Here is a 12,274-nt window from a genome sequence, read left to right on the forward strand (position 1 = left end):
AACTGCATATCTCTTTATAAATCTCCTTGCCTTTACTTAAATGGCATATCCTCCTATTGGAATTCCGCCTTGATCCCCTAGTTAAAGCTTAGTTGTCCCTGAAATGTATCCTCATTCCACTCATTTTTTTTTACTATGCTACTCTTTAGACTTTACTGTAATTTTGTATGTACTCACCTCTTTGGGTAGGCTCTGAGCTCAATGTGGCCAAGACAGCTTTGTCTGTTGCTTTCTATTGAGTCTTTAGGACCGTAGCACAGCAATTAAGTGAATGGATTGCTAAATAGTTCTAATGGTTTTATTTCCCCTGTAATTCTGTGATTCTTCACCTTTTAGGATTAAAACTCCTTTATGGGAGAATTTGTAAGAAAGCAGTGTACTTTTGAAAAAATGCATGTATAGGTAGATAAAATTGTGCATACTTTCTCAAGGGATTGACAGATAATTTGGAGGCCCAACTATGAACCTAGCTAGAGGGTTGATGCTAAAATCCAAATGAGACTTCCATGACTTTAAAATCTGCCAGGCAGTTTTTTGCATGTTTTTAATAGTTAAAGTTTCCAAATATGTCAGACCTAAGTTTATGTTTGGTTGAAACCTTGGATAGAAGTGGGGCTACCTCCAAGTTATGTTTTTCTTATAGTTATGAGTTAGTTTTTATCAATACATTTCAAAATGAAAATTTTGGACAATCCTATTGACATATATATTAAATTTATACCCGAGATTTTGAGAGAATTCTTCACTGAGTGTGTGTAAACTTTAGAACCTACATTTTCAGATACGATTCCCATAGAATACATATTTCAAAATTTTCTCTTATTTATAATATTTACACTTTATTGTGTTTGTTTCTCTACGTCTTTTAAATTTTATTGTCTCCTTTCATTGAAATAAATGAGCAGAGATCTTGCTTTCTGAAAACAATCTAATTGTGATTCTCATTCATTTTTCTCTTGGGCTGCTTACCCAGGGGAATATTCTGGTGTGTATGCTTTTAAATACTTTACTATTACTGCTTTTTAAGCAAGGTGTTCCTGGCTGCTATTCTCATGCAATGCTTTCTCATCATTTTTTTCTGCTCAATTTTTTTTTTTTTTTTTTGCCTTCCATATATTTTCAGCTTTTATGCTTATCTCCCTACATGCTTGAGAGTTTATGGCAAACATAGTCATTACATAAGCTTCTTTCAACCAATCTAAACCTATTTCTTCTGACTGTATAGCTTTATTGAAAGTTAACATTAGTCAAAAGCAAATATTTCAGCATATCTTGCCAAAATTCATTTTGGATTTGGAATTTGGAAACGTTTTTTAGTTTGTCTTTATTTTCACCTTTTGGAGAATACATAGATGATTAAATAAGCTACTATGTGATATTTAGTTCTTCGTGGTAGAAGTACACTGATCTTTGAGAATATTTGAGATAATTATAATACAGAGTATGAGTTCATATGTGAGTATACAATTTTTAGCATTCCTAGGTTGGTTTTAAATTATCTTTTAAGTCATTTGAAATACTACCTTTTAAAAAAATCAAGGGACACATTAACTCCTTTTCCTTATATAGTTTTCTTAGGACTTCCTGTATAGCTGGGTTATATGAATAATATTTCTTCCATTGTATGTAGTTTTTCAACATTACCTTAGGATAAGTCAATGGTGGGTCTTTGCTTTGTTTTGCCTTTTTGTTTTTGTAACTTTTTTGAGATACCTTCCCTAGTGTGGTGGTTTACTTCTTCAGTTTCTTATAAGTAGCAAATTAAATAACTTTCTTCTCCCTAAAGATCATTACATTGAATCTTGCATTGAATACTCTGCCTTACAGTCCTCATTAAATTATTAAAAGGATTCTGTAAAGTAATAACTGATTATTATTTCAGAGGTGACACTTTGAAGGAAACTTTGTATTATTGATGTGGGATTTTCAATCCAATTATTCAGTTTCATCGCACAAAAGAATTGGTAAAGCATTTTTTTTAGGTATAACATGTCAGAGAGCATCCTTATGAATGGAAGAAATCATCTTAATTTCTATCTTTTGCACATCATTATGCATTAAGTCATAACACTGTGATTCCAGGTGTATTTCATATCATGCATAAAACTTTACAGATTAATAATCTATTTTCATGCTGTTTCTTACATAAAACATTTCTTGTTCTTTGTTTTTGCTTTACATGGAATGCATGGGCTTTAAGACCATAATTTCTTTGGTAAGGTTTCATCTGCATTGGGATTCCGTCCTTCTTTGGCTTGTTTCTGCCTGTTCTTTCTTAGTAAGACCTAATTATTAGGCAAAAGCCTAAAATACCAGCTGTGATTTGGAAATAATTTCTGATCTGTATTAATGCTTACACTTTTTTTCCTCTAAATATTTTACTGCTACTTTTTAGAATGTTCAGAAAAGTCTTGATCAATTGAGATAATTATGAGAAACAAAATACAGACTGTTACAAAGAATTGGCTAACAAAATCTTTGTTTTTTGATGGATAATTATAATTTTATAACCTATGCAAGTAGATATATCAAAAGAAATTATAGAAAAAATACTAAAGGATAGATACAATTTATAAATTAAAATTTGGGTATCTAGTTTATTATAATGCAAATTTATATAATTTTGGATAATTTTTTGAAAGGTTTTATTTATTTATTTTTTGAAATTTTTTTGGTAGGAATGGGTCGTGAAGTTGAGAATCTTATATTAGAAAATACACAACTGTTGGAAACAAAGTAAGTATATACAAATTTTTTAAAAGATTTTATTTATTTATATGAGGGAGAGAGAGCATGCACACACAAGCAGAGGGGAGGGGCAGAGTGAGGGAGAAGCAGGCTCCCCGCTGAACAGGACCCTGGGATCATAACCTGAGCCCAAGACAAATGCTTAACCCACTGAGCCACTCAGGTGCCCCAGTATACACAATTTTTTCTTTTTAAGATTTTATGTATTTATTTGACAGAGATAGCAAGAGAGGAAACACAAGCAGGGGAAGTCAGAGAGAGAGAAGTAGGCTTCCCGCTGAGCAGGGAGCCTGATGCGGCTCGATCCCAGGATCCTGGAATCCTGACCTGAGCCAAAGGCAGATGTTTAGCCCACTGAGCCACCCAGGTGTCCCTATATACAGAAATTTTTTTAAATGTATTTTTTAAAAAAGATTTTTATTTATTTATTTATTTGGCAGAGATCACAAGTAGGCCCCTATATACATATATATGTGTGTGTGTGTGTGTGTGTATATATATATATATATATATACACACACACAGGTTCCCCTATATACAGATTTTTTTTTAAAGATTATTTATTTATTTATTAGACAGAGATCACAAGTAGGCAGAGAGGCAGGCAGAGAGAGAGGAAGGGAAGCAGGCTCCCTGCCAAGCAGAGAGCCCGATGCAGGGCTCGATCCCAGGACCCGGGGATTATGACCTGAGCCGAAAGTAGAGGCCTCAACCCACTGAGCCACCCAGGCGCCCCAATATATACAGATTTTTAACAAGGAATGTAAGATACTGAATTTTCTCATCTAGTCAGCGGCTTGTTCAGTTTAACACAGCATATGACTACAGTCTAGCTCCCCTGTCTTGTTCTCCTTCTCCGTGTGTTTGGTTTGTGTGCACACAGGAGTAAATGGGCAATAGGACCTGATTTCCCTGATGGATAGGTTTTTTTGCTTTGGTTTTTGCAGAAATAGATTTTCATCTCCTTTCCACCCTACAGATATTCATGTCTTTTTCTTAACCTTCTTGGATAGTTGATACGCTTTTTTTTTGCTCCCTCCCCGAGGATGCCTATTTTATTATTTTTTTCTCCTGGGCTTTCTTTAGTTCTACATAAATGTTTTGATCTATCCCCCGCCCAGCTGTCCTCCATAGTTGACGGTTTTCAGGTGTGATTTGTGGGGCCTTAGAACCTCAAACATACGGGAGTCTTGGTTAGTGGGGCAGGTCCTGAGTCCTGTGGAAAAGCAGCCTGGTTCCCTTTGTGAATTTGCTGTGTCAGAGCAACTTTGGGACAATTGTGTAGATCCAGAATAGAATGCAGTTAATGAGGCACTATGCCCACCTGTATGCAAAAGAACTAGATCTATTTATTTTTTCCTAGATCTATTTTTTCTACGGACATTATATCAAAAACCAATGCTATACCTTTGGTAATTGAATTTAAATTAAGAAGAAAAAAAAAATTTTCCCCCCAGATTTCCACCCCAAGTTTATACTTTTTTCTCATCAATTATTAAAGGTAAATTCAAAGATAAATTTGTTAACTAGCTGATTTTTCCCCCCTGAGTTTAACAATAGTACCTTTATGGATGCTATTTTGTAAAAGTTTCATCCTAGTTAATTGTGGTATTTTTGTTGGTGGTTTGCTCTGCTTTCCCTGTTTATTCTTCGCTAAGTGGGAAGAGGAAAAACTTTGATGGTTGTGTGTTTTTTTATCTTTATCTACAAACAACACGGGGTAGAAGATCTTCAAAATATTAAGTTAGTCAGCTTTGATTGTGTAGTTACTTTCATCTGTAAGAGAATAAGCTGAAGACAGGAAGGGTATCCGTTTGTAACGATATATGCGAAATACGTGTTTCTTAGACACGCTTTGAATGTAGTGAAGAACGACTTGATCGCAAAGGTGGACGAGCTGACCTGCGAGAAGGACGTGCTGCAGGGGGAGCTGGAGGCTGTGAAACTAGCCAAGCTGAAGCTCGAGGAGAAGAACAAGGAGCTGGAGGAGGAGCTTAGGAAGTAAGTTTAAGCCTTGGCAGCCCTGAACCCAGCTGTCTTTGACCGGTCTTTGCTGGTGGGCCACAAAGGGTCACAAGTGTGTCTCCCACCGCTGCTGGGCCAGCTCTGCCACTGGTAGCCTTCTCCAGCCCCAGTGGGTGGCCCTTTCCAGCCATTCAGGAGCAGCAGGCGGTGCTGGGAGGGTAAGGGAGCCTAGTACCCTGTGGCTCTGCTGTAAGTACACCGTTCTGCTTGCCCAGCCTTATCATTGTCCCTTTTTGTGGCTGTCACCATCCTAGTGAAAAAACTTAGAACCTTTCGAAAATTTGCTCATAAGAAAATTAGAAACATTGTTTTCCTTTCACCCAGCTTTCTTTAATACTTTTTTCTGAGAACAGTGCCGCACTAATGTTCCCCTAGGTGAAGGGAACTAAATACTCTGGAAAGAGAAGAATAATCATTTTGTGTCAATTAAAAATTTTGACCTACTCTTTTATTCCTTGAAAAGATGAACGCAACTCAAATAACATGTTCTTTTTTTTTTTCCCCTACCAGAGCTCGCGCAGAAGCCGAAGATGCACGGCAAAAAGCAAAAGATGATGATGATGTAGGTTTATGATGTCAGATTTTTTTCTTAATCCTTTTTGGTTTTTAAGAAAGCTTACTAATGAAGCTTTGGATATAGCATTACAGAAAGATAGAAGATCACTTTGTGGTCATGAGTAGGACAGTGCACTCTCCCACATGGTATCTGGAGGTTGAGCTTTCTGGCTATGTGTGGTGTGCTCATTTTTTTTCTGTGGCTCTGTGCTGTGACCTTGTTTGCATGGTCAAGCTCAAGGACCAGCCGCAATATTTTGGATTTCAGTATTGTTTGTTTTGTCTCAAATTTTTACTTAGAAATATGAAAGCTTGATTATAAAAGTTGTTTAATAGTATTATAAAAGTTGTTTAATAGTATTAAACATAAAAAAGATGAATTCTAAAACTTTAGTAATAGGCAGTCAGCTTATATTGTTTTCAACATATGTAAATACAAAAGACTAAATATGAGTTTTTACCAATATAATTAGCATCACAGCACCTGTACAGGGTGTCCTGTACAGAATGATTATTTAATGCCCCTGCAATCTTGCTTTTTTTAAAAAATATGTAATACTTGGTACATACCAAAAATATATATAACATAGGTAAGTTATGAAACATAATAAATTAACATAATGAACCCACCACTTAATCTAAGAACTAGAACATTATCAAACATTGAAGCTACCTCCCCTCTTGAAGAGACCACAATCCTGTATTTATCATTTTCTTACCTTTCAAAAAAAGGATTTTGGGGGGGGCACCTGGCTGGCTCAGTTGGTAGAGCGTGCAACTCTTGATCTTGGAGTCATGGTGAGTTCAAGCCCCACGCTGGGTCTAGAGCTCACTTAAAATAAAAAAAATAATAATTTTATCATGTCACACATATATGTATCCTTATAAAATATGGTTTAATTTTTCATTGTTTTTTATTTCATACTTAGAGATCCACTACTTTTACTCAGCATTATGTTTGAAAATATTCAGTCCTTGAATCCTCTGTTGTTTGACTTCCTTTAAAGGAGAGGCAAAGTTGTTGCTGGAGGACAGAGGAGTAGGTCCCCAAGGGCTAAACTCAGCCTCTTTCTTATTCACACTTGCAAAACAAAAGCCCTATAATTAAACCAGTCTTCCTCCTCAGAAGAGCATTTAGGAATTACAGTAGAAGGAAGCTGACGTGAGCATATTTCTTTGAGTCTTACCACACTCACATCCTTCACTCTCTCTAAGAAGAATTATAGTTAATACACTTGTCTTCAGCTTGTATTTCCATTGGGTGCCTTGGTACTTAGCCAATATATGTAGATGATGGGTAGTTTGAGATAAGTTAACCCTTTTCGGAACTAAAACTAACTTGTAAAAAATTGCTGAATAATTAGTATTTGTTAAAGAATATCAACTTAAAATAATGTTGTTAGAGGAACATTTCCAGGCAAGCATGTTAAATCTATGTCAGCAGATTAACTTTGGTCATCTTTCTTGGTTTTAGTTCAGAATCTACACTGGTCTTTGTATTTCCTTTATAGTATGTTCAAATATCTGAATTTCTATTCAGAAATTAAATTGTTTACCTCTTTTCAGTCATAAGTAATTACTAAAATCTCTTTATTGATTTTATTTTTATACTAGGTTGTTTTTCATTAAATGATCCAGTAGATGAGAAATTAAGAAATGTTTCAAAGCTTTGATTCTGCTAAAGTTAACATAACACCAAAAACAGATAGAGGCTCCCAGAGTGATCTGCAGTGTTCTTTTTGTTATAGAGTGATATTCCCACAGCCCAGAGGAAGCGGTTTACTAGAGTAGAAATGGCCCGCGTTCTAATGGAGAGAAACCAATATAAGGAGAGATTGATGGAGCTTCAGGAAGCTGTTCGATGGACAGAGATGATTCGGTTCGTGAGAGACGTGCCTCTTGGTGCTTTTCTAATATTATTTCCTAGGTTTGAATATTCGTTCACTCAGAACTGGAGTCCAGTCTTGGGGATCCAAACCTCGTACTCTGTTTACTAGGAAATACTTTCTGAAATAACGCTAGGAATTAGGGACAGTATGTATGGTCAAAATGAGTGCCTTTTGTGGGTAAAGGGCGCTTGGAGAATGTTTCCATGACCTCTATAATTATTATTACTGAGGAATGATGGTCTTTTTTCAAAAGAATATAGAAATTGATACTACTTTTACAGTAATGCCAGAGAAAGATACGAATTTCACGTGCCACCCAGAAAACTAAGTCATTTTTACTCTGTCTTTATGTAAAATACTCTTGTCCAGTTCCCCGCCCCCACCCCCTTTCTGGCTGTTTATACAAAATGTACTTTCCGCGGACATCTTCACTGATCTGATCTTAGATCTCATCTAATGCTGCCATCTAATGGCCGTATTCTCAGTAACAGGAAAAGCTCATGAAATGTTCGTGAACTAGCTGCCCCCGAATTTGCCCGTATTTTTGAGTTTAGATTCCCATGTCAGATTTACCAATAATAGTACAGATACACTGACACATTGTTTTAAAGTTTATGAACATATTTTTTAACCTCCAACTTTTACTTTGCGATCACATTATTTATTTAACAGTTTGTATGTCCTTTACTGGTGTCATACTAGAATGAAAGTACTTTGTATAGGACATTTATGATTTGTTAAACTTGTAATTGCTGCTGAGAAGGAAGGAGATCAGTATTCTAATCTTCATTAATTGGTCAAGAAGCTAATGTACTAAGAAGCTTGTTCTTAAACATTTAACGGATTTTACATAAATAATAAATATTTTAAAAATGGACATGGGGTACCTTGGTGGCTTAGTCAGTTAAGCCTCTGACTCTCGGCTTTGGCTCGGGTCATGATCACGGCGACATGAGATTGGGCTGTGTCGTCGGGCTCTGTGCTCAGTGGGGAGTCTGCTAGAGATTCTCCCCCCACCATCTCTCTCAAATAAATAACTAAATCTTTCTTAAAAATTGAGGTATATAGAGGGGCTTCATTTTCTTTCCTTTTTTCTTTTTTACAATTGATTTGTTTTAGAGAAGCACGAACGGGAGGGACAGAGGGAGAGGAAGAAAAATCTCAAGCAGACTCCACATCCAGCATGGAGCCTAACATGGGGCCTAATCTCACAACACTGAGATCACAACTTGAGCTGAAACCAAGGGTCAGATGCTCAACCAACTGTGCACCCAGGCTCCCCAGCAGGCTTTACTTTTCATTGCTATTTTTGATTCTAGCAGCCATGTGCTAGTCCACAAGTGAAAAAAAAAGTGGTGTCTTTTTCTTTTTTTAACTTTTCCATTGAATTAAAAGATGTTTTCAATTTAGTCCTTTAAAAAATGTGAAAAGTGAGCCCTGATAATGAGAACAGAATCCTTTCTACCTTACTAAATTAGTTTGGAGCATCTTATTTTCTGAAATTTTCTTGAACTACCTATCAATCCAGTTTATCCCTTTCTTTGGTCATCTTTTCAGTAATGGAAAGTATTAGTCCTATGAAAAATGACCCATCAGAATAGTAAAGGTACAGGTTATCTTATGAGAGCTGGAACATGAGCACGTTCGAGACCTTTATGTAAAGCTAAGGATTCACAAGACAATATTTTGACAAAAGGGAGAATAGCTTTTCCCCTTTATTGAAGATAATACCTTTATTGAAGATATCTCTCTTCAATAAATCTTTTTTTTTTTTTTTTTTTTTTAATATTCAGGCATGTTGGCTATCTGTTCAGCAGAGATGACAATCTTGTCTTGGTCAGTGGACTGAACTCTTCGATGGGTCCCCTGTTCTTCAGATAAAAAGCTAAAACACCTCACTGATCAAACATTTTTTCTTTCTTTGTTTTTCTTTTTAAATATAGTGCATCAAGAGAAAATCCAGCCATGCAGGAAAAAAAAAGGTCAAGCATTTGGCAGTTGTAAGTATCTAAAAACACATAAAAACATTAGAGAACACTTTGAGACAAGATTATAGTCAAAATATATTTCTGAGAATGATTTTGTGTCTCCTTTCTTTTTAAAATTTGGAGTATATAGCTAAGTTGAACTTTTTTCTTTTTGATATGTAGCATGCCAGCTCGGTAAGGCTATTCTTGAGGACAAACATATGCTGTCGTAAGCTGCATCCTGTTGCTTATGCACTTGGTAGAATCTTCTGCTAAATTAAATAAAAATTATGGGGAATTATTCAGAGTGATAATTACGTGGATCCTCAGTAAATAGGTTATATGGATTCACTGGTTGTGTGATTGTAAGGAACTTTGCAAAGGAAAGCATAGAAATTAATGTCTGTAGATTTGAGAGGTCAGTGTGTTTGTGTGTTTCAGAGTTGAATTATGTTCATGCCGGAAGAACTGCACACTTACTATACTTTAAACTTACCCTTTTTGGTGAATCTGCTATTAATAGAACTGTTAATTCTTTTAAGTGGATATGAAGGTAGATATATAATTTGAGCTTAATGAGAAAATGTTTAAAATGTGTGTTAAAATGATAGTAAGTGTTCCAGTACTTTCTTACTACTTTTAGAACTGGCAAACTAAGCTTCTGTTCAAACCATGCAGCTATAACCTTGCTGTTTAACAACTACTGGGGCACCTGGGTGGCTCAGTGGGTTAAAGCCTCTGCCTTCGGCTCAGGTCATGATCCCAGGGTCCTGGGATGGAGCCCCACATTGGGCTTTCTGCTCTTCTGGGAGCCTGCTTTCTCTCTCTCTCTGCCTGCCTCTCTGCCTACTTGTGATCTCTGTCAAATAAAAAAATTTTAAAAAGTAAAAATCTTAAAAAAAAAAAAAAAGAAAAACAAACAAACAAAAAACAACTACTAGGACCCATCTTACTCCTTCATTACAAGAAGTTCCCTGTACTTCAGCGTTTCTTCCTTTCATTATGTGAATTGCTAATTAAAGTGCGAGGATCTGCCATTCTAAGCAATAGTTCCTCTTTCCTGAATGTCTGAGTTTGGCTGTGAGTTATTGCTAAGGATGCAGCGTATGACTACAAAAAATCTTTCTGCCAGTTTCCAACTCACGGCTCTGTAAAAGCTCTCTGGAATTTATGGAAAGTTATGGATTGTTTTTTATAGTGCATGTAATAACACTCTCTAGTGGGTGCTCTCTCTTGCTCTCTCTTGCTCTCTCACTTTTTTCTTTTTAGTTTCAGCCGACTTTTCAGCTCCTCAAGTAATACTACTAAGAAGCCTGAACCACCTGTTAATTTAAAATACAATGCACCCACCTCTCATGTTACTCCTTCTGTCAAGAAAAGAAGCAGCACCTTATCTCAGCTCCCTGGGGATAAGTCCAAAGCCTTTGATTTCCTTAGCGAAGAGTAAGTATTTTGCAGACTAGTAGTTATGCTCCAAATAAGTTAATAGTTCAGAACATTCTTGTCCCTTATCAGATCAGTGGTAAGGTGCCCATAAGTCTATAAAGAAGCCTATAAAAAATTACTATAAAGTAATGTGGCTGCCTACCTTTAAGTACTTGTAGTCAATATCTTGTATGAAAATTGCATTTCACAGGTTTCATAAAAAGAAGTTGTTAAAATATCTCTTTGTTGCTGCTCAATAACACTGATAAATATTAGCAAAATGTTAAAGGCCTATATAAGCCTTTATCCTAAATGTTTGAACATTTACTTTGGTGTCAGAAGTTGATTTTCCCTCCTGACTCTGCTGCTCATTAAGTGAACATGATGAACTTGGACAAACTAACCTCTCGCCCCAGTTTCTCTGGCTGTAAATTGAGTATGATAGCCTCTCAGAGGCACTAGGGTTAAATTACCCAGGGTTTGTAAAGTGCCTGACACACAGATTTGTTAACTAAGACATACACAGCAAGTTAGTTTGTGTTTCCGTCTTCTGAAACAAAGCAGTGGTGTCCAGAAATTAACCTTTATTATCTTCCTAAGAATATATGGATTTATTGATCTTTAGTCACTTCTAGCACATTCTCTGGCATGAGAAAATTCTCAGTAAGTATTTGCTGAATGAACAAAGAAAGGGGAGGAACTAAAAATATTTAAGAATTTTTCCCTTTCAAGTGGCCAAAATCTGAAACCTAATAGAAATCGGATGGCTGATGATTCAACATAATAAAGTAAGCTGCTTGCCAGTCTGTTAAAGTTTGACTGCTATACCCACTGCACAACTTTAAAAGGCCGGCTTTAGGATAACACTTCTTAGAAAGGCAGATCTCTGAAGTAATCTTAACTGAAATTTTGTAATTTTTTTGTTGTCATTTTTGCTGTCTCAGCAGAAAAGGGGAGATTTGCTGTTGTTATATTCCTTTAATTAAAAAGGGAAATTTCTTTGCATTTTAGAACTGAAGCTAGCTTAGCCTCACGCAGAGAACAGAAGAGAGAACAGTATCGGCAGGTAAAGGCCCACGTTCAGAAGGAAGATGGTAGAGTGCAGGCTTTTGGCTGGAGTCTGCCTCAGAAGTACAAACAGGTAAGGTGTGAACATGGTATGAGCATCTAGTGGGAAGTGCTAGGGGAGAGGGGAGAGGAGTATGTCTGGGCATGAAGGAATTTAGATACCTGTCTCAAACCTGCTCATTTTAAGTTCATGGACTTGGCACACACTTGCATAAGGGTTGATGGTAGTTGTTCTCAGGCTGTTTTCTGGAGCCTCAGAACTCAAAAGAAATGCCCGAGTCTGTGAGGAGGCAGGGGGTCAACAGGAGGTTTACCAAGTGCGCGGACTTGACGTAATCCATTGGTTTTTTTTTGTTGGTTTTTGTTGTTTTGTTTTGAGGGATAATTGACATACAACATTATATTAGTTTCAGGTACACAACATAATGATTTGATATTTTTATGTATTGTGAAATCATCACCACAGTAACTGTAGTTAACATCATCAGCAAACATGGTTACAGATTTTTTTCCTTGTGGTGAGAACTTTAACCTCTCTTGGCAGCTTTAATTGTGCAGTACAGTATTACTAGTTAGAGTTGCTGTGCCATACGTTAC

The 12,274-nt window shown here is 36.4% G+C and overlaps 1 protein-coding gene across 9 annotated transcripts in view; it reads left to right on the top strand.

Annotated features, from left to right (window-relative positions):
* The window catches only part of SPAG9 (sperm associated antigen 9), a 138,343-nt gene that overhangs the window by 97,375 nt on the left and 28,694 nt on the right, over positions 1-12,274 (top strand). For 5 of the 9 annotated variants that reach the window (XM_032872042.1, XM_032872044.1, XM_032872050.1 and 2 more), the window contains 8 exons: positions 974-985; positions 2,679-2,736; positions 4,597-4,749; positions 5,284-5,335; positions 7,077-7,207; positions 9,161-9,217; positions 10,454-10,627; positions 11,621-11,750. In XM_032872042.1, the coding sequence (XP_032727933.1) occupies positions 974-985; positions 2,679-2,736; positions 4,597-4,749; positions 5,284-5,335; positions 7,077-7,207; positions 9,161-9,217; positions 10,454-10,627; positions 11,621-11,750 (767 nt within the window). The remainder of the gene's footprint in view (positions 1-973; positions 986-2,678; positions 2,737-4,596; positions 4,750-5,283; positions 5,336-7,076; positions 7,208-9,160; positions 9,218-10,453; positions 10,628-11,620; positions 11,751-12,274) is intronic. The other 4 variants (XM_032872043.1, XM_032872045.1, XM_032872047.1 and 1 more) reach the window with 1 other exon arrangement.

The sequence above is a fragment of the Lontra canadensis genome, unplaced genomic scaffold, assembly GCF_010015895.1.
Source record: "Lontra canadensis isolate GAN:19392208 unplaced genomic scaffold, GSC_riverotter_1.0 scaffold43, whole genome shotgun sequence".
Lineage (NCBI taxonomy): Eukaryota > Metazoa > Chordata > Mammalia > Carnivora > Mustelidae > Lontra > Lontra canadensis.